This window comes from Salvelinus fontinalis, chromosome 1, assembly GCF_029448725.1.
Source record: "Salvelinus fontinalis isolate EN_2023a chromosome 1, ASM2944872v1, whole genome shotgun sequence".
Taxonomy (NCBI): domain Eukaryota; kingdom Metazoa; phylum Chordata; class Actinopteri; order Salmoniformes; family Salmonidae; genus Salvelinus; species Salvelinus fontinalis.
Window position 1 is genome coordinate 83,790,391 of NC_074665.1, and position 21,580 is coordinate 83,811,970.

Sequence of the window (21,580 nt, forward strand, 5' to 3'; positions counted from 1 at the left end):
AGTGATAGTATTGGTAGTAGTGGTAGTAGTGATAGTAGCGGTGTAGATAGTATTGGTAGTAGTAGTAGTAGTGGTAGTAGTAGTAGTAGTAGTAGTAGTGTGCAGTGAGAAAATCCTCTGTCACCAATGGTGTCATGCCTGATATTCAGTACTAATCCTTTGAATTGGTTAAAAAAAGTCCACTGTTCTTCACAGCTTTGAGAGAGAGGACAGTGGTCAATTTGAGGCATGGTGTCTTTGAATGACCCATCCTACATCTAAGATGTTAGAGCACCCAGCATCCCTACCGAGTGGCCCAGCTTGACCATGACCATATTCTGATACTCTCTTATTGTAGATGTCACATGTACAGACTAAACTACCTACTCTGTTAAGGACACCATTTTATTTGGCACTTTTAAACAGGAAATGTTTTATTGTGACATCTGCCTTACGTTAATTAGTTTGTGTTACTTTTCAAATGAAATAAAATATACATCTTCAAATCTTCTAGACAAAATATTCACGTTGATCAAGTTATAGGTTGGTCAGTCAAGGCTTTCCGGTTCAGCCATACATATAACCTAGTGATTGGCTTAATAACAGCACTGTGAAAGGCCCTTTGCTGACAGAAAAAACTGTAACTAATTGGATTGGCATTGTAAAGTAGTAGTTGCCATGCTCTTCCTACCACACCCCAGTCACTCGTACCTCAGCCAGGTGTGGAGGAGGAGAGGGCCATGGTGGAGAGCATCATGCTGTGGTCCCTGTGTCCGTGTGTCGTCCCCAGAGGGGTGGGTTGTTCTGCTTTAACATTGTCTGCAGCTGTCATAATGAAGGATGATGTGACATCTCATCTGTTCTCCCCCATCTAGACTGTATCAAGATTAACTGTACTACCAGTAAGTAAAGACTGCTCACATTTAATACTCCTGTTTAAATACTGTTCTACTGTCTTTTTTCTGTATTCACAATGTGTCTTATTCATGAATGTAAATCCCCTTTAAACAAACTGCATATATATATAGGCTTCTAAGGGGTTTAGGGAGACTTTATTAAGCCTTAAAAGTTGCTGTTTGTTTAAAATATTACCTGCATGTATGTTGTCTAAGTTCATGTGTGCCAGGAAGTAGAATATTTACGTAGGTAAATGGTATATAGATGTCATATGTTTTAGATGTTTTCAGACCAGGTTGGCTAATGGGGGAAAATCTGTATTTTATAAACACATTAGCAATAGGATTTCAATCAATTACCTATACCTTAGATATACATTATGTATCATAAAGACCAGTGAACAGACCAGTGCATAGCATACAGGCCAATGGAGATGATGGAATGTATGTATAGTATGTAATGGGCCTCAGGCAGTGTGAATCTATTCTCTTCCAGAGCACTGCCTGCTGGGGAAGGGGAGGGAGAAGGGAGAGAAGGCATGAAGGTATAGAGGAAGGAGGAGGGGTTCAAATGAACGAGTTCCCCCAATATGGCAGTCAACGGTGATTGTTCAAACACTGTTGTCTCTAATTACCTTGACGACTCTAAATTAAAACAGGCTGATATGAAACAGAGGTGTTTTAGCCACACATCATTATCCCCGTTCCCCTCATTTTCTTTTTTTCCCTAAATGTTTTACCTTTCTCTCCATTCCTAGGTCTATTATTTTTTCTTTCATTCCTTCTTCCTCAGTCCAATTCGGTAAATTGATGAGGCTTTTCAAAGCAGAGAGGAAATACAGAGCGGCCTTTTATTATTCTCATTAACCTGCCTCACAGAGCAGAGAGAGAGGGATGGCGATAGTAGGGCTGCCAGGAGGGAGGGAGGGATGGAAGAGAGAGAGAGAGGGAGGGAGGTAAGAAAGAATGGATGTAGAAGAAGGGAGGGAGGGAGGGAGGGAGGGAGAGAGGGAGGGATGGAAGAGAGAGAGAGAGGGAGGGATGGAAGAGAGAGAGAGAGGGAGGGAGGTAAGAAAGAATGGATGTAGAAGAAGGGAGGGAGGGAGGGAGGGAGGGAGGGAGGGAGGGAGGGAGGGAGGGAGGGAGGGAGGGAGGGAGGGAGGGAGGGAGGGAGGGAGAGGAAGAGGACATGTGAGTGTAGTGCTACGGAGTTAACATTGCAAATATTTTGGGAGGGAATTTGTCCTTGTATTTATTATTCAGAGACGTTGATGAATTATTGATGGGAGAAGAGTCCTGAAGAGGCAGAAAATATGAGCCTTGGTTTCCTGTTTGCCGTACAGCATACACACAATGTCACCAGGGTTTTACCTGAGGGTTGACCTTCACACTCTCTTGTTAGGTTATAGAGAAACACACTCCAAACAACAGGAAATAGTGAGCTCCATCTCCTCCATCCAGATTGTCTCAAGCCATTCTGCATCCAGAGCTCCTCTTCTTTGGGGGGATGGTGGAGTCACCCGAGTCACAATATTTCATTGAGTACAAAGGAATGTACACTGAGTATACAACACGTTAAGGGCACCGGCTCTTTCCATGACATAAACTGACCAAGGGAATCGAGGTGAAAGGGCTGCTACTCAATATTAGGAAGGTGTCCTTCATGTTTTGTGCACTCAATGTGTATCTATAGCCTGGTGTATATAGGGGCATCAAAAATAATTTACACAAATGGTTTGCAATAACAGTTAGGCAATTCTATAACATTACCTATGCATGCCAATGGAGATTTGTAATACCTATCTATATGGTAAATGTAATGCAATTAAGAATGCTGTGCACGTTGTGTACTGTAACGGTAGTCGTCATATTCCTCCTCCTCGGACGAGGAGAGGCGAGAAGGATCGGACCAATACGCGGAGTGGTTAGTGTTCATAATGATTTAATATAACAAAACTGAACACTGAATTACAAAACAAATAAACGAAGTGCAGAAACCTATACAGTACCGTGTGGTGAAAAACACAAACACGGAAACAAACACCCACAAAACACACGTGAAACCCAGGCTGCCTAAGTATGATTCTCAATCAGGGACAACGATTGACAGCTGCCTCTGATTGAGAATCATACCAGGCCGAACACAAAAATCCCCACATAGAAAATCAACCACAGACAAACCCAACCAACTCACGCCCTGACCAACTAAAATAAATACAAGACAAAGGAAAACAGGTCAGGAACGTGACAGAACGTTGCAAATATATACACTGCTCAAAAAAATAAAGGGAACACTTAAACAACACAATGTAACTCCAAGTCAATCATACTTCTGTGAAATCAAACTGTCCACTTAGGAAGCAACACTGATTGACAATACATTTCACATGATGTTGTGCAAATGGAATAGACAAAAGGTGGAAATTATAGTCAATTAGCAAGACACCCCCAATAAAGGAATGGTTCTGCAGGTGGTGACCACAGACCACTTCTCAGTTCCTATGCTTCCTGGCTAATGTTTTGGTCACTTTTGAATGCTGGAGGTGCTTTCACTCTAGTGGTAGCATGAGACGGAGTGTACAACCCACACAAGTGGCTCAGGTAGTGCAGCTCATCCAGGATGGCACATCAATGCGAGCTGTGGCAAGAAGGTTTGCTGTGTCTGTCAGCCTAGTGTCCAGAGCATGGAGGTGCTACCAGGAGACAGGCCAGTACATCAGGAGACGTGGAGGAGGCCGTTGGAGGGCAACAACCCAGCAGCAGGACCGCTACCTCCGCCTTTGTGCAAGGAGGAGCACTGCCAGAGCCCTGCAAAATGACCTCCAGCAGGCCACAAATGTGCATGTGTCAGCATATGGTCTCACAAGGGGTCTGAGGATCTCATCTCGGTACCTAATGGCAGTCAGGCTACCTCTGGCGAGCACATGGAGGGCTCCGTCCAGCCGGGACCAGCAGTTTAATTTGGGAACGTCATTATTACAAAGTGCTAACAGCACCCCCTATTGACAAGAAGTTAAGTGTTCCCTTTTTTTTTCGAGCAGTGTATATACTGCACTGTATATCATCCACTGCATCTTGCCATCTTTATGTAATACATGTATCACTAGCCACTTTAAACTATGCCACTTTATGTTTACATACCCTACATTACTCATCTCATATGTATAGACTGTACACTATACCATCTACTGCATCTTGCCTATGCCGTTCTGTACCATCACTCATTCATATATCTTTATGTACATATTCTTTATCCCTTTACACTTGTGTGTATAAGGTAGTAGTTGTGGAATTGTTAGGTTAGATTACTTGTTGGTTATTACTGCATTGTCGGAACTAAAAGCACAAGCATTTCGCTACACTCGCATTAACATCTGCTAACCATGTGTATGTGACAAATAAAATTCGATTTGATTTGACACACGTACACACACACACACACACACACACACACACACACACACACACACACAGTCAGGTGGATTTATCATTTTTTTTGCCTGTTTTTAGTGTAGGTTGGTTGTTGTATTATTGATTTATTACAACCTGGCATCTTTAGGATAATATAATCATTTAAACTACCAGTAACTTGACACAAGTTTACTCTATAATTTGTATAATTTGCATTCTGGCACCGGTCATGTAGTTTTACCGTAAACCTCATCACTGCGTGTGTGTGTGTGTGTGTGTGGGGGGGGGTGCAGCCTGGTTTCTTTCCATTAATAGTTGACCTATCTGACCTCCATGTCTCTCTTAGTTTCCTTTACACTGCCTATTCACTTTGTATAACACAACACACTCCCACACACACACACACACACACTCTCTCTGTCTCTCTGTCTCTCTCACACACACACACTCTCTCTCTCTCTCTCTCTCGCTCTCGCTCTCTCTTTCTCTTTCTCTGTCTCTCTCTGTCTCTCACACACTCTGTCTGTCCTTCTATCTCACACACACACATGCATGCACACATGAGCACGCACGCACACAGCCCCACACACTGATTGTACAAAGCAATTACAGAAAGACCCCAGATTATGCAAATATAGTCTGTGACCTGGAGTGATAATGGATTATTGGATTGGCATGTGCGGTATAGCCAAGAACATTTGCATGCAAAAAAACAACACAGGTGCCTGACATTGGATGTAAATGTCACAGCTTCTAAAAGCTTGTCAACGCTAATGTGTGCCAAAGTTATTTTGACAACATTCAACCACATACACTTTTTGCTGCACATGGTCTTTACTGACAGTGAACCACTCTGCTAGAATGGCCTGCTTACGGTGGGTCTAATCCTGTTGTAGTGTAGTGACCTGTTCCTCTCTCTCTGTCTCTCCAAATGACTGACACATTGTGGTGGTCGGATACAGTAGTAAACTCTGGCTGTCCTGTTACCCATCCAGCCATTATATACCTGGAGCCCAGACCCTGGCTAGACTCTGGCTGTCCTGTCACCCATCAAACCATTATATACCTGGAGACTAGACCCTGGTTAGACTCTGGCTGTCCTGTCACCCATCCAGCCATTATATACCTGGAGACTAGACCCTGGTTAGACTCTGGCTGTCCTGTCACCCATCCAGCCATTATATACCTGGAGACTAGACCCTGGTTAGACTCTGGCTGTCCTGTCACCCATCCAGCCATTATATACCTGGAGACTAGATCCTAATTCCTTCAACCCTCCTCTCTATTCTTAGTTCCTTAGTCTCTCCTATCATATCCTAGTTCTTTCATCCCTCCTCTCTATTCCTAGTTCCTTCATCCCTCCTCTCTATTCCTAGTTCCTTAATCTCTCCTATCATATCCTAGTTCTTTCATCCCTCCTCTCTATTCCTAGTTCCTTCATCCCTCCTCTCTATTCCTAGTTCCTTCATCCCTCCTCTCTATTCCTAGTTCCTTCATCCCTCCTCTATTCCTAGTTCCTTCATCCCTCCTCTCTATTCCTAGTTCCTTCATCCCTCCTCTCTATTCCTAGTTCCTTAATCCTTCCTCTCTATTCCTAGTTCCTTCATCCGTCCTCTCTCTTCCTTGTTCCTTCATCCCTCCTCTCTATACAAATGATTAGATCATGTTAACACCTTTATCTGGGTTCCAGCAGTGTATTTTATCTGTGCATGTGCTAGCATCAGCCAAGAGCCTCCCTCTTTATCGAGAGTTTAGTGAGTTCAGAACAACTAAAAGTTTGCATCTTAGAAGTAGTTTTCACATACAAGCTTTATATATCCAAACTCAGAATCAAGTAGGTTTCCCAAAAATAGCATGGTCGCTGTGGTAGAATGTATATTTTGATTGGTGATGTTCTGCATTTATCAAAAGTCCCATCAGGTAGCCTGATTTCAGATGTGTCCATGGAAACAGGATCATTTGGGAAATTGTCCTTCTTGCAAACCACGTAAACGTTTTAATCAAACTATTATATTCATCTGACTATCCACAATCATCATATTATTGTGTGCATGTAACCATACTCAATATGAAACACCCCAAGCTGCAGCTGTCTTGGTTCCACTGTCTTCATTCCCCCCTGGATTCATTCATATGGCGAGCAGATTCATTCCACTCAACCAACTTACATCTATTTACTTCCTTTCCTCTTTCTCTGAAATCTTCAAAGCCTCAATGCAATGTGTATGCAAATCACAGGCAGCTGGAGCACTGGGCTACTATACTCAACCTCAGAAGCTCCATGTTGCTTTGTAAGTGCTAAACAACACACCAATGCCAGGGCAGGATAGAAACCAGGCTCCTGGAGAATGGGAATAGGGTGAGAGAGCAATATATTAAATAATGGGATGGAGGGATTTGGGGCACTTGAAAGGATGGCTTGATCTTTGTCTTCCATCCCTCTGTCATTGTGGCAGAGAGACGAGGAGGAGGAGGAGGAGGAGGAGGAGGAGGAGGAGGAGGAGGAGGAGGAGGAGGAGGAGGAGGAGGAGGAGGAGGAGGAGGAGGAGGAGGAGGAGGAGAGAGAGAGAGAGAGCAGGGGGTGTTCAGCAGGATACATGTTCCTTGTGTGAGTGACGCACTGCAAGAGTTGGAAACTCTCAAGTCTTTGGTCTAAGGTCCAGGACATGTCAGAGATTTCATACAATCAAATTGCCCAATGTTGGGACCCTAATGTTTCTCTGAATCTGGAGACAGTATGGCTTTATGGGAAAACCAAATGATCAGTGTTCCAATTGGGTCAAGTTCAGGCTCTGATTCTGATCGTATGCAGTCATTATCTTCTGCTGGAGAGGAGAGATTCATATTTTGCCAGATGGCAGAAAATAATTTGATATACACTGACTGTGGCTCCTGCTCTGACTATGAACATGTTGATTGTGAGTGTGTGTGTCTATGTGTGTGTCTATGTGTGTGTATGTGTATATAATCTCAAAAATATATAGTGTATATACTTTCAAACTCTCACATTATTAAGTAAATGAGCCTCATTCACAACAGCATCATGTCCTGCCTCACCTTCAGTGTCATGTCCTGATGCTGTGTCATGTCCTGATGCTGTTTCATGTCCTGATGCTGTGTCATGTCCTGATGCTGTGTCAGAGGAGAGGAGGTGTTGTTCTCCACTGTCCTCATGTTCTAAGTTACTATGGGAACTGTGTCTCCTCCTTAATGGTTTTTCATTCATAAAGTGTGAATGCAATGCAGAACTGTCTCGAGTGTACTCGTTTGGTACAAACTGCATATTTAAATATGCAACTTCAACACCATCAGTAATTTTTCTCACAGTTAGCCATTAGGCAGTTATGACTTTAGAAAATCTCTGGGATGCCCCTCTTTATAAAATCACAGTCCTTATTTTCTCATTCTGCCAGCTTCTATTCTCAGCTTTGACAAGACACGTCCCTCTCTGCCTCACAGTCACAGTTAGACGGCTCAAACTAGCACCTTGAATAATGTTACATTTTTGCCTACGATTTTATCATTTTTTTCCCTTAAAACCCCCTAGAGTCGAGTTCCGTGGCCTCACAGAAATCACATTAAAATCTGTCCGTTTAAACTAGAGATATCTGTTTTTTTGCATTGTATTCGTCTTAGTCCAACACATCTGCCGATGTTGCACTTCCGCATCTGCGGTGAAAGGTGGCAGAGCCAGAGCGGTGTTTGTCAGACCATGAGACATCCCAAAAATCGCTCTTCTCACTAAATCGTCTGTATAGTCCGAATGGTTTGGCCTACAAACTAGTATGACCCCTCTATGGAAAGATGAGACTGAAGTCGGTACAGCCTATCTGCCAAATTCTGTCTGTGGCTTCCAAACAGTTTGGGCTACACGTGAGGTGAGACTCTCACGGACAACAACATGCAAAGAGTGTGCAAAGCTGTCATCAAGGCAAAGGACGACTACTGTATACTGTATACTTCTGTATACCACCCCTACCTTGTCACAACACAACTGATTGGCTCAAATGCATTAAGAAGTAAATAAATTCCACAAATTAACGTTTAAGAAGGCACGCCGGTTAATTGAAATGCATTCCAGGGAACTAACTCATGAAGCTGGTTGAGAGAATGCCAAGAGTGTGCATAACTGTCATCTCGGCAACGGGTGGCTATTTGAGGAATCTCAAATATAAAATATATTTTGATTTGTTGAACACTTTTGTAGTTACTATATGAATACATATGTGTTATTTCATAGTTGTGATGTCTTCACAATTATTCTACAATGAATAGAAAATATTAAAAATCAAGAAATACCCTGTAAGGAGTAGGTGTTCCAAACTTTAGACTGGTACTGTACATGTCCTTTTTTTTTGCTTTTGGACACCCACAGGCCTCACAACACTCGTCTGAAGATCCCCTGGTACTAGTTTAACAAATGAATGGAAGTATAGTGTATAGTGGCTTGCAATAGTATTCACCCCCATTGGCATTATTCAGAGTTTGTTGCCTATTACCTATTAACTATTGGAACCTGGAATTAAATTAAAAAAAATTTGGGGGGGGGGGGGGGGTGTTGTATCATTGGATTTACACAACATGCATACCACTTTGAAGACGCAAAATATTTTTATTGTGAAACAGACAAGAAATAAGACGAAACAAACTGAAAACTTGAAAACTATTCACTATTCAAAGTCAATAGTTTGTAGAGCCACCTTTTGCAGCAAATACAGCTGCAAGTCTCTTGGGGTATGTCTTTATAAGCTTGGCACATCTAGCCACTGGGATTTTTGCCCATTCTTCAAGGCAAAACTGCTACAGCTCCTTAAAGTTGGATGGGTTCCGCTGGTGTACAGCAATCTTTAAGTCATACCACAGATTCTCAATTGGATTGAGGTCTGGACTTTAACTAGGCCATTCCATGACATTTAAATGTTTCACCTTAAACCACTTAATTGTTGCTTTAGCAGTATGTTTAGGGTCGTTGTCCTGCTGGAAGGTGAACCTCCATCCCAGTCTCAAATCTCCGGAAGACTTAAACCAATTTCCCTCAAGAATTTCCCTATATTTAGCGCCATCCATCATTCCTTCAATTCTGACCAAATTCCCAGTCGATGCCGATGAAAAACATCCCCACAGCATGATGCTGCCACCACCATGCTTCACTGTGAGGATGGTGTTCTCAAGTTGATGAGAGATGTTGGGTTTGCCACAGACATAGCGTTTTCCTTGATTGCCAAAAAGCTCAATTTTTGTCTGATCTGTCCAGAGTTCCTTCTTAAATATGTTTGGGGAGTCGCCTACATGCATTTGGCGAACACCAAACATGTTTGCTTATTTTTTTCTTTAAGCAATGTTTTTTTTCTGGCCACTCTTCCGTAAAGCCCAGCTCTGTGGAGTGTACGGCTTATAGTGGACCTATGGACAGATACTCCAATCTCCACTGTGGAGTTTGCATCTCCTTCAGGGTTATCTTTGGTCTCTTTGTTGCCTCTCTGAATAATAGCCTCCTTGCCTGGTCCGTGAGTTTTGGTGGGCGGCCCTCTATTGGCAGGCTTGTTGTGGTGCCATATTCTTTCCATATTTTCAGTAATGGATTTAATGGTGCTTCGTGTGATGGTCTAAGTTTTCAGATATGTTTTTATAACCCAACCCTGACCTGTACTTCTCCACAACTTTGTCCCAGACCTGTTTGGAGAGCTCTTTGGTCTACATCAAATCAAATCAAATCAACGTTTATTTGTCACGTGCGCTGAATACAACAGGTCTACATAGACCTTACAGTGAAATGCTTACTTACAGGCTCTAACCAATAGTGCAAAAAAGGTGTTAGGTGAACAGTAGGTAAGTAAAGAAATAAAACAACAGTAAAAAGACAGGCTATTGTCACGTTCCTGACCTGTTTTCTGTTGTTTGGTATGTGTTTAATTGAGTGAGTTTTGGGTGGGTAGTCTATGTTATGTGTTTTCTATGTTGGGTTAATGGGTTGCCTGGTATGGCTCTCAATTAGAGGCAGGTGTTTGGCGTTTCCTCTAATTGAGAGTCATATTAAGGTAGGTTGTTTCACATTGTTTGTTGTGGGTGGTTGTCTTCCGTTCCAGTACAGGTTACCACACGGGACTGTTTTCGGTTTGTCTGTTCCTGTGTTCTTCGTTTCATGTAAGTTCGTAAGTTTAGGTCTGTTTAGTTCGTTTTGTTATTTTGTTTTCTAAAGTGTTATTTTGTGTTTCGTCGTTTTGTCTAATAAATCATTATGTTTACATACCTCGCTGCGTGTTGGTCTGATCCAGGCTCCTCCTCATCCGAGGAGGAGGAATATGACGACGATCGTTACAGCTATATACAGTAGCGAGGCTATACAAGTAGCGAGGCTACATACAGACACCGGTTAGTCAGGCTGATTGAGGTAGTATGTACATGTAGATATGGTTAAAGTGACATACATTTTCTTTCGGTACATTGGAATTTAATGGTAAAAGTTTTTTAATTTGCACTATGTCATCACGCACAGCCTTTTATCCACAAAAAGTCAGTTTGATGGAAACATCTGGTGGGAAAATGCACATATTGTTTTATGCAGATTTTAGAAAATTATTGTAGAAATGTGATTGTTAACCAAGATACAGAGACGGTATCCATGAGTTCATCTGACTGGGGAAGTAGATAAAAGGCCTCATTGTCAAAATCCCAAAGTATCCCTTTAACATAATTATTTACAAATCCATTTGATTGAGGTGTTTTAGTTAAGACTAAAAAAAGTTTTCACCCCCAATATTATTATATACAATTCATTTGATTGAGGTGACAACAGAGTACGGTTTGAAATGCCATATAACAGTAACTAAACAAGACGGAGTTTGTTTCTGAGTATCTTATCCTTCTGTAGCACCAAGCTAGGCCAGCACTGTGGTGGCGCGTTACTGCCACCTAGAGACATTGTTAATAGAACACTCATAGAAATACTAGAACAGGATTTTCTCTCACTCTCTCCATCTCTCCCTACCCTTCTACACACTCCCTGTCACTGCACTAACTCTGGTTTTTTTTCTCCCCGTCCCGAGGTATGTGTGTTAACACTGTTTGGGTGAGGTGTGTGTGTCTTAACCACTGTTTGGGCTATCCTACAGGCAAGGGTCCGGAGACCATTTTTGCTGGTCAGAACCTGAACGATAACGAGTGGCACACGGTGCGTGTGTTCAGGAGGGGAAAGAGTTTGAAACTCACCGTAGATGATCTTCAACCTGTAGAAGGTACAACCACACCCTCTCTAACAAACTGACTATGTTTTATACGTGTGAGAATTTTCAAGATGATCCTTTGGCCCTTTATATGTAAGACACAATTTGACTTTGGACTAGGTCAGAAAATCGGTCAGGTCTAGTCCATAATGTCTGATATAAAATCCGTTAGTATATACAGGTCAGTATATACAGGTCAGTATTTACAGGTCAGTATTTACAGGTCAGTATTTACAGGTCAGTAAACACAGGTCAGTATATACATGTCAGTATTTACAGGTCAGTATATACAGGTCAGTATAAATGTCAGTATATACAGGTCAGTATATAGGTATGTGTATACAGGTCAGTATATACAGGTCAGTATATACAGGTCAGTAAACATAGGTCAGTAAACACAGGTCAGTAAACACAGGTCAGTATACAGGTCAGTATACAGGTCAGTATATACAGGTCAGTAAACACAGGTCAGTAAACACAGGTCAGTAAACACAGGTCAGTAAACACAGGTCAGTAAACACAGGTCAGTATATACAGGTCAGTATACACAGGTCAGTATACACAGGTCAGTATACACAGGTCAGTATATACAGGTCAGTAAACACAGGTCAGTAAACACAGGTCAGTATACACAGGTCAGTAAACACAGGTCAGTATACACAGGTCAGTATACACAGGTCAGTATACACAGGTCAGTATACACAGGTCAGTATATACAGGTCAGTATTTACAGGTCAGTATATACAGGTCAGTATATACAGGTCAGTATACACAGGTCAGTATACACAGGTCAGTATACACAGGTCAGTATACACAGGTCAGTATACACAGGTCAGTATATACAGGTCAGTATACACAGGTCAGTATACACAGGTCAGTATACACAGGTCAGTATACACAGGTCAGTATACACAGGTCAGTATACACAGGTCAGTATATACAGGTCAGTATACACAGGTCAGTATACACAGGTCAGTATTTACAGGTCAGTATATACAGGTCAGTATATACAGGTCAGTATACACAGGTCAGTATACACAGGTCGGTACTTACAGGTCGGTACTTACAGGTCGGTACTTACAGGTCGGTACTTACAGGTCGGTACTTACAGGTCGGTATATACAGGTCAGTATATACAGGTCAGTATATACAGGTCAGTATACAGGTCAGTATATACAGGTCAGTATATACAGGTCAGTATATACAGATCAGTATATACAGGTCAGTTTACAGGTCAGTTTTTTCAGGTCAGCATATACAGGTTATTATTTACAAGTCAATATATCCAGGTCAAACTCAATGTGCAGGGTACTGGATTGGTTGAGGTGGGCTTACACATAAACATAGACATAGACTAGAAAGACATTTCAACATTGAGCAAGTGTGGTAGTCCACGATTAATCTTAATCCGTATTGGGAAGCCAGCCCTTTGTGTATAAACCCATTGTTTGAATGACCTCCCCCTACCTATGTCCCCTCATCCCTCTCACACTCCCTCCTGTCAATCAATAGGTCAAATGGCAGGTGACCACACCCAGTTAGAGTTCCACAACATTGAGACGGGCATCGTGACGGAGAAGAGGTTCCTTTCACTGGTGCCCTCTAACTTCATAGGCCACCTGCAGAGCCTCTCCTTCAACGGCATGGCCTACATAGGTAGGTTGCCCGTAGGTTAGAGCGGAATGTCAGTAATTGGAAGGTTGCTGGTTCAAGTCCTGGGCCAGGAGATGGAGAAGTGTTGATCTCTTGAGCAAGGCACTTCACCCCAGAGATGGTACTCTCTCTCTGGAGGTACATTGCAGAATTGTGCTTCACAAATTGTGTCTGTTCTTGGTTAAAAAAATATCAACAAAGTATCTATTCTTATTCTGTCTGTAGACCTGTGTAAGAATGGTGACATTGACTACTGTGAGCTCAACGCCATGATTGGCTTCAAGAACATCATTGCTGACCCGGTCACGTTCAAGTCTCGGTTGAGCTACGTTGCTCTGACCACTCTCCAGGCCTACTACTCTATGCACCTGTTCTTCCAGTTCAAGACCACCTCGTCAGATGGACTCATACTGTTCAACAGCGGGGATGGAAACGACTTCATTGTGGTCGAGCTGGTCAAGGGGTACGTTTGTCACGACAAATTGTACTATAGGATAGTAATTCATATTGAAGGGAGGGTGTGTGTGTCTGTCTGCATCATTATTCATGTGACTACCTGTCTTTTTCCAGCTACCTGCACTACGTATCAGACCTGGGGAACGGAGCTCACCTGATCAAGGGCAACTCCAACAAGCCCCTGAATGATAACCATTGGCACAATGTCATGATCTCACGAGACACTAACAACCTCCACACCGTCAAGATCGACACCAAGATCACCACCCAGACCACCATGGGAGCCAAGAACCTGGACCTGAAGGGTAGGCTGCCTGGGGCTGGGGGTTTACGTTACTTTCTACTCTGACGGAGAGTGACATTATGGGTACAGAGTGACAGAGGAGCTTACTGGTCTGCTGTTGGACAGAGTTAGTCACTATTGTTATGGTTTTGGGGTACAGCATGACAGAGGTTTCTGGTCTGCTGTTGGACATGGAGTCTTTTGATGACAGTCAGATGACAGTCAGGGTCCTGTTAATGGAATTACTGTATCACAAGGCCCATAATTATTATTATTTGTATTATTATTATTATTATGTATCCTGGAACAGATGCATACTTCAAGGCCCTTTGTCAGTTCTAGACAAGAAGTTCTGTTCATGTATGCAGTTTATATCAGTACCTGCATTTTTCCAGCAGGGGTCAGTGGTTCCACACTGGTCTATTACTGTGTATAAAGTATATTTAACATTTGTTTTTTTTAGAAGACTCTCTTATCCAGAGTGACTTACAGATTCATCTTAAGACAGCTAGGTGAGACAGCCACATATTTGACCAACCGCCTTGATTCGGTCTTATGTAGCAACATTTGAAATTGTGTTTTTTACACAGAGCTACAAAATGGTATATCATACACTGCATTTGAGGAACAATGGGAAAGTAATTCTGCTTTGAAAGTTGATAAACTTGTAACCTCACTTTTGAGGTGTCTTCGTCAACAAAACTCCCTGATCTTCTTAACAAGATACATTTGTCTAGCTGTGTCCAGTCCAGTTGGTGCTTGTACAGGCAGACCTATGGGAGGAAGGAGGTCAGCGTCGCGCAGCAGCTGAATCCTGGTCCCGACTGAGTCCGAACACTCCTTGGTGACAACACCAGGCTCCAGAGCATCGAAGCTGTTAAACAGGAAATAACAAAAACAATTGAGAAGACATTACAACCTTGCACAACATCAATTCACCTCCCAAGTTTAGATAAGAAGAATAACCTCATGCAATGCAAAAAAAGATATATTTATCTGAAGCGCTTCACAACAGCAGCAATCTCAGACAATGTGTTCACTTTGGTCTTTCTGAAGCGATGCTTGATGAGGCCAAAGCACCAGCCGGGAGCAAACTAGGTGTGGCCTGTGATCAGGAAGTGAAGGTCCAGACTGTGGTGGAGCTTGTACATGGTCTGCCAGGCATAATACCAGATCACAAATGTGTTCTTGTTTTGGCCACTGCAGTTATCACAATTCAGGTCCACAAGTGTTTCCCAAACTCTGTAGTTGTTGAAGAAATGGTGCATGTAGTTGATGACTACGCTGCTGCCTGTGCTGAATGACATGCCTTCATCAATCAAGTATTTCTCTTTACATAGCTCCGTGAAAGTCATTTGCCTGCTTAGTGCTTGAGATGTGGAGCAGCAATCTTCTCCACAGCCCGACTACATATACCTCTGGAAAATACAGAAATAATGTGAGATCAATAAAAGTAGTGCCAATCATGTTGGAGGTCAAGTCAATAGTCACAACGTGTTTATGCTTTACATACCAAGTGTTGTCATCAACCATCGGCATTAGACCCTTCTCCTTGTATGACTGGTGGAGGAGAGTCAGGCATGTTCTATTGATGCTGAAAGACAAATTCCAGATACAAATATTTTCGCATTATTATACAATAGCCGTAATCTCTGTCAGACACACATGGCTAACTTGATGGGTCATGTAATCATCTGGCGAAGTGGATTCTTTTGTTTAGACATGCTAGGTAAACAACCATAATCCCAATCCACAGAGTACTAGCAATGTGAAATGGAATTCTGAGATAACGTTACTACACACAGATCATAAACATAATTTTAGCTAGCGAGCGAGCCAGCCTTTTAGCTAGCAAGTGAGCCAGCCATCTAACGTCAGCTAGCTAGCTAACAGTTTAACTTGGTATCTTTTGTGTAGACATGTAGCTAGCTAGCTAAACAATGAACCATAATCCCAATCCAAAGAGTACTAGCAATACAAACCGATTGTCATAGCTAGCTAAAGTTAACCAAATAGGTTCAATGTTAGCTAGTTAGCTAGCTAACACTAGGCTAAAACTAGCAATGTGAAATGGCATTCTGAGATAACATTACTACACACAGATCATACATGTAATGTTAGCTAGCAAGCCAGCCATCTAATGTCAGATAGCTAGCTAACAGTCAACTTTAACTTACAACGAAAACAACTTTCTGACAAAATTAGAAAGGTATAATATCTGAAACTGTAGCTAGACTCTTACCTGTATATATGGATGAATCCTTCACGGCAGACTGCAACCCCTTTCATTAAATGAGACGTCCTGTGTCGTTTCCGTTTTGTTTGTACATCTTGCTTGATCTGTTGTGTCAAGTCACTCTGGTTCACACTGACTGTGCAATGCCATAAGAATCATCAGATGTTTCTCCCTCTCTGTCACGGATGCCACGGTTGCCCTTCCGTTTGAAGATGTAATCCAGAGACAGGTGTTTTATACAACAGCCTTCTGTGTTCTCTTTTCAACTCCCTCTGCATTTGCAATCTATTCATATCCTTATCATACTCTGCTTCTACTAGAAACTGATTTCAAAACTCGGTCAACTTCTTCCGTGACAACAAAACTGTTGATTGACGTTTCTTCCCCGTCACTGTCATCAGAAGTCTCTACAATGTCTTCTTCAATTGAAATGTTTTTACCTAAATCAGGGATTTCCTCCTCGTCTGATTCATTTTCAGAGTCAGAGAGGGTCAGCATGGCACGATCGTCCTCCAGAAAGTAGTCCATCATAACTTTTTCCCACTTACCTTTACATTTACATTTAAGTCATTTAGCAGACGCTCTTATCCAGAGCGACTTACAAATTGGTGCGTTCACCTTATGACATCCAGTGGAACAGCCACTTTACAATAGTGCATCTAAATCTTTTAAGGGGGGGGGTCAGAAGGATTAGGATTGTCGATAGCGCCTGATAAATTCAGGGCAGCAATGTTATTGAGAGCATTAGCAACATATTTGTAGTTCTCCATGGCTAACATTATATATTTCAAAAAAACTGCAGTAGAAAGGATTATGTAAACATAACGATAAGCTCATTTTATAGACACAAGATGCTACACCGCAGACCAATCTGAAACTCATCTCTCGGCATGTCCAGCCCACTCATTTTCTCAGCAATTCATGGCTAGAGAGAAGGTTCCTGCCTTTTTCTGTGGCTAAACAACTAGGCTCGAAATTGAACAACTGTATTCGTATTTACTGATGGAATACAAGTTTGTTATTAAGGAACATGAAAGTTAAAATGTTCCACAAGGCATTTCTGTCAAAAAAGGCATTTTGTGTGGTGGCAGAATGGAGTACTCAGGTCGGGGTGTAGGGTTTGAGTGTAGGCTGAAGGAAGAGAGGGGAAGTTCTTCTTGCTGCTCTGTAGGCAAGTACCATGGTCTTGTTGCTCTAGTCCAGATGGGAGATGACAAGTGCCTGGATTAGAACCTGTGCCACTTCCTGTTTAAGGTGAGGTCATACTCTACGGATGTTGTAGAGCATGAACCTATAGGAGCGAGTGACTGCTTTGATGTTGGTGTTGTCCAGGGTCACACTAAGGTTCTTTGCGCTCTGGGAGGGGGACACCGTGGAGTTGTCATCTGTGATGGAGAGGCCTTGCAGTGGGCATGCAGCTACGTCTTGGGAGGAAGGAAATAAGTAGTGTAGTGTCATTGTCATAGCAAGGATAAATCATGTGAGGATATGACGGAACACAGTGACATGGTGTATAGGGTTGTTTTACTGAACAGCACCAATCCATTTTTCTGTTCTCTCCCTTTGTCATTCTGAATAGTCATGCAGGCTGTATTATAGACACAGTGGTCACCTCACCAGTGATGTATTAACCCTTCCTGTCCCTTTGTCTTCCCCCTCATGTGTATTCACCTCCTCTTCTTCATTCCTATTAATAATGTAAGACTTCGACCAGAGAGCTATTTCCTATACGTTGCTTGTCTGGAGATTGAATTTCTTGACATGCCACTATTCTTCATCTTCTTCCTCCCCCGTCCTTCACAGGCGACCTGTATATAGGTGGCGTGGCCAAAGAGACGTACAAGGAGCTTCCAAAATTAGTTCACGCCAAGGAGGGCTTCCAGGGTTGCCTAGCATCGGTGGACCTGAACGGACGCCTACCGGACCTGATGTCAGACGCCCTGGCTTGTGTCGGCCAGATAGAGAGGGGCTGCGAAGGTAAACACACACACACCCTAACACACACTAACACAAGCTAACCCTGGCATGTGTGGGCCAGATAGAGAAGGGTTGAGAAGATGAGAACTCAATCAAATGTATTTCAGACCTTTTTACATTAGCCTTTGTCACAAAGTGATGTAGAGTAACCTGGCCTAGGGTGACCCATCCTCTTCTGCCTGTAGCATGTAGAAAAACAGAGATAAGACCCCTTGGCCACTATCAAAACGATATAAGACACCCTGGCCACTATCCAAACAGAGAAGACAACTTGGCCACTATCAAAACAGAGATAAGACACCTTGGCCACTATCAAAACAGATATAAGACACCCTGGCCACTATCCAAACAGAGAAGACAACTTAGCCACTATCAAAACAGAGATAAGACCCCTTGGCCACTATCAAAACAGAGATAAAACACCTTGGCCACTATCAAAACAGAGATAAAACACCTTGGCCACTATCAAAACAGAGATAATACACCTTTGCCACTATCAAAACAGAGATAAGACACCTTGGCCACTATCCAAACAGAGAAGACACCTTGGCCACTATCAAAACTGATATAAGACACCTTGGCCACTATCAAAACAGAGATAAGACACTTTGGCCACTATCAAAACAGAGATAAGACACCTTGACCACTATCAAAACAGAGATAAGACACCTTGGCCACTATCAAAACAGAGATAAAACACCTTGGCCACTATCAAAACAGAGATAAAACACCTTGGCCACTATCAAAACAGAGATAAGACACCTTGGCCACTATCAAAACAGAGATAAGACATCCTGTCCACTCTCAAATTCAAACGTTAGTGGACAAATCTGAGCTATTCATAATGAGTTCCTCTCTTTTTCCACTGTAATCATAGAATGACTGTCATGGTTATTTGTGTACACTGGACTATACATGGTGTAAAATACAGTCAAGCAACCAGTGAACTCTCCTCTAAGATGCCTTCCTCAGTGCAAAGGCTGGTTGAACATTGAAGAAACGAAGCCAATGACTTGTTTGAAATAACAGTGTATTTCGTCTTTTAAAGTCCACCAGCCTTCCAAAGGGGAATATATATATTTTTTTACATAGAAGTCCCTGTGAAAGAACCATTTTCATTCCACACTCTAGAAAAAACATTATTTCCCCAATGCTTCTACATTGGTCTTGACAGCCTCACACTGTTTCATCAGCCTCTTACATAACTCATTAACAAACCTTTCATTCACTTCTCAATAATGTGAACACTTTTCCTTGTTTTTCAACAGTCCTTGTGTACTCTGCTCGCATATGCATAAACACACATACTGACGCAGACACGCACGCAGACACGCACGCACACACACACACACACATACTGACGCAGACACGCACACACACACACATACTGACGCAGACACGCACACACACACACATACTGACGCAGACACGCACACACACACACATACTGACGCAGACACGCACACACACACACATACTGACGCAGACACGCACGCAGACACGCACGCACACACACACACACACACACACACACACATACTGACGCAGACACACACACACACACACATACTGACGCAGACACACACACACACACACATACTGACGCAGACACGCACACACACACACATACTGACGCAGACACGCACACACACACACATACTGACGCAGACACGCACACACACACACACATACTGACGCAGACACGCACGCAGACACGCACGCACGCACGCACGCACACACACACAGAAACGCACGCACGCACACACACACACACACACACACACACACACACACACAACCACCCAAGTACAAAAAAACTCACCCTTTGGCACATGTTAACCTCCATAAACTATGTAGGTATGCTGTTAGAATATGTCAACAGCTGCCAGTCCTCTACCCTCATCATTTCTGATTCATTTGGCTACCATATAATCGGATTACTCTCAATGACAGTATAATCGGATTACTCTCAATGACAGTATAATCAGATTACTCTCAATGACAGTATAATCAGATTACTCTCAATGACAGTATAATCAGATTACTCTCAATGACAGTATAATCAGATTACTCTCAATGACAGTATAATCGGATTACTCTCAATGACAGTATAATCAGATTACTCTCAATGACAGTATAATCAGATTACTCTCAATGACAGTATAATCAGATTACTCTCAATGACAGTATAATCAGATTACTCTCAATGACAGTATAATCAGATTACTCTCAATGACAGTATAATCAGATTACTCTCAATGACACTATAATCAGATTACTCTCAATGACACTATAATCAGATTACTCTCAATGACACTATAATCAGATTACTCTCAATGACAGTATAATCAGATTACTCTCAATGACAGTATAATCAGATTACTCTCAATGACAGTATAATCAGATTACTCTCAATGACACTATAATCAGATTACTCTCAATGACACTATAATCAGATTACTCTCAATGACAGTACAATCAGATTACTCTCAATGACAGTATAATCAGATTACTCTCAATGACAGTATAATCAGATTACTCTCAATGACACTATAATCAGATTACTCTCAATGACAGTATAATCAGATTACTCTCAATGACAGTATAATCAGATTACTCTCAATGACAGTATAATCAGATTACTCTCAATGACACTATAATCAGATTACTCTCAATGACACTATAATCAGATTACTCTCAATGACACTATAATCAGATTACTCTCAATGACAGTATAATCAGATTACTCTCAATGACAGTATAATCAGATTACTCTCAATGACAGTACAATCAGATTACTCTCAATGACAGTATAATCAGATTACTCTCATTGACTGTAAGGGTGTGAACTGGCGGCAGAGAAGTCAGACGCAGGAGAGAAATAACTGTGTTTCCAACGGCGCAGTTTATTTACAAAAAAAACACCGGAAAACATAATAACAAAAATCAATGGGTAACAGAACCCGGCGCACACCAGTACAGACGTACACATACACTTACAATAAACAATCACAGACAAGGACATGAGGGGAAACAGAGGGTTAAATACACAACATGTAATTGATGGGATTAGAACCAGGTGTGATGGAAGACCAGACAAAACCAATGGAAAATGAAAAGAGGATCAGCAATGGCTAGAAGGTCGGTGAAATCGACCGCCAAACACCCACCGAACAAGGAAAGGGACCAACTTCGGCGGAAGTCGTGACACTGACAGTATAATCAGATTAGTCTCAATCAGATTACTATCACTGACCACATTTGTACAAGCACACACACACACACACACACACACACACACACACACACACACACACACACACACACACACACACACACACACACACACACACACACACACACACACACACACACACACACACAAACATACACACACACAGAAAATCACACACTGTGCTCTGTGCATGCTTAGTGAGTCTGCGTGTTTGCCAGAAGCAATCTTCTT

The 21,580-nt window shown here is 42.2% G+C and overlaps 1 protein-coding gene across 1 annotated transcript in view; it reads left to right on the top strand.

The window, feature by feature from the left end:
- LOC129860701 (neurexin-1a-like) overlaps positions 1–21,580 on the top strand; it is a 905,999-nt gene that overhangs the window by 380,363 nt on the left and 504,056 nt on the right. Inside the window, exons 14-19 of the mRNA XM_055931415.1 lie at positions 855–881; positions 11,399–11,521; positions 13,022–13,165; positions 13,388–13,625; positions 13,733–13,923; positions 17,941–18,114. Coding sequence (XP_055787390.1) covers positions 855–881; positions 11,399–11,521; positions 13,022–13,165; positions 13,388–13,625; positions 13,733–13,923; positions 17,941–18,114 — 897 coding nt within the window. The remainder of the gene's footprint in view (positions 1–854; positions 882–11,398; positions 11,522–13,021; positions 13,166–13,387; positions 13,626–13,732; positions 13,924–17,940; positions 18,115–21,580) is intronic.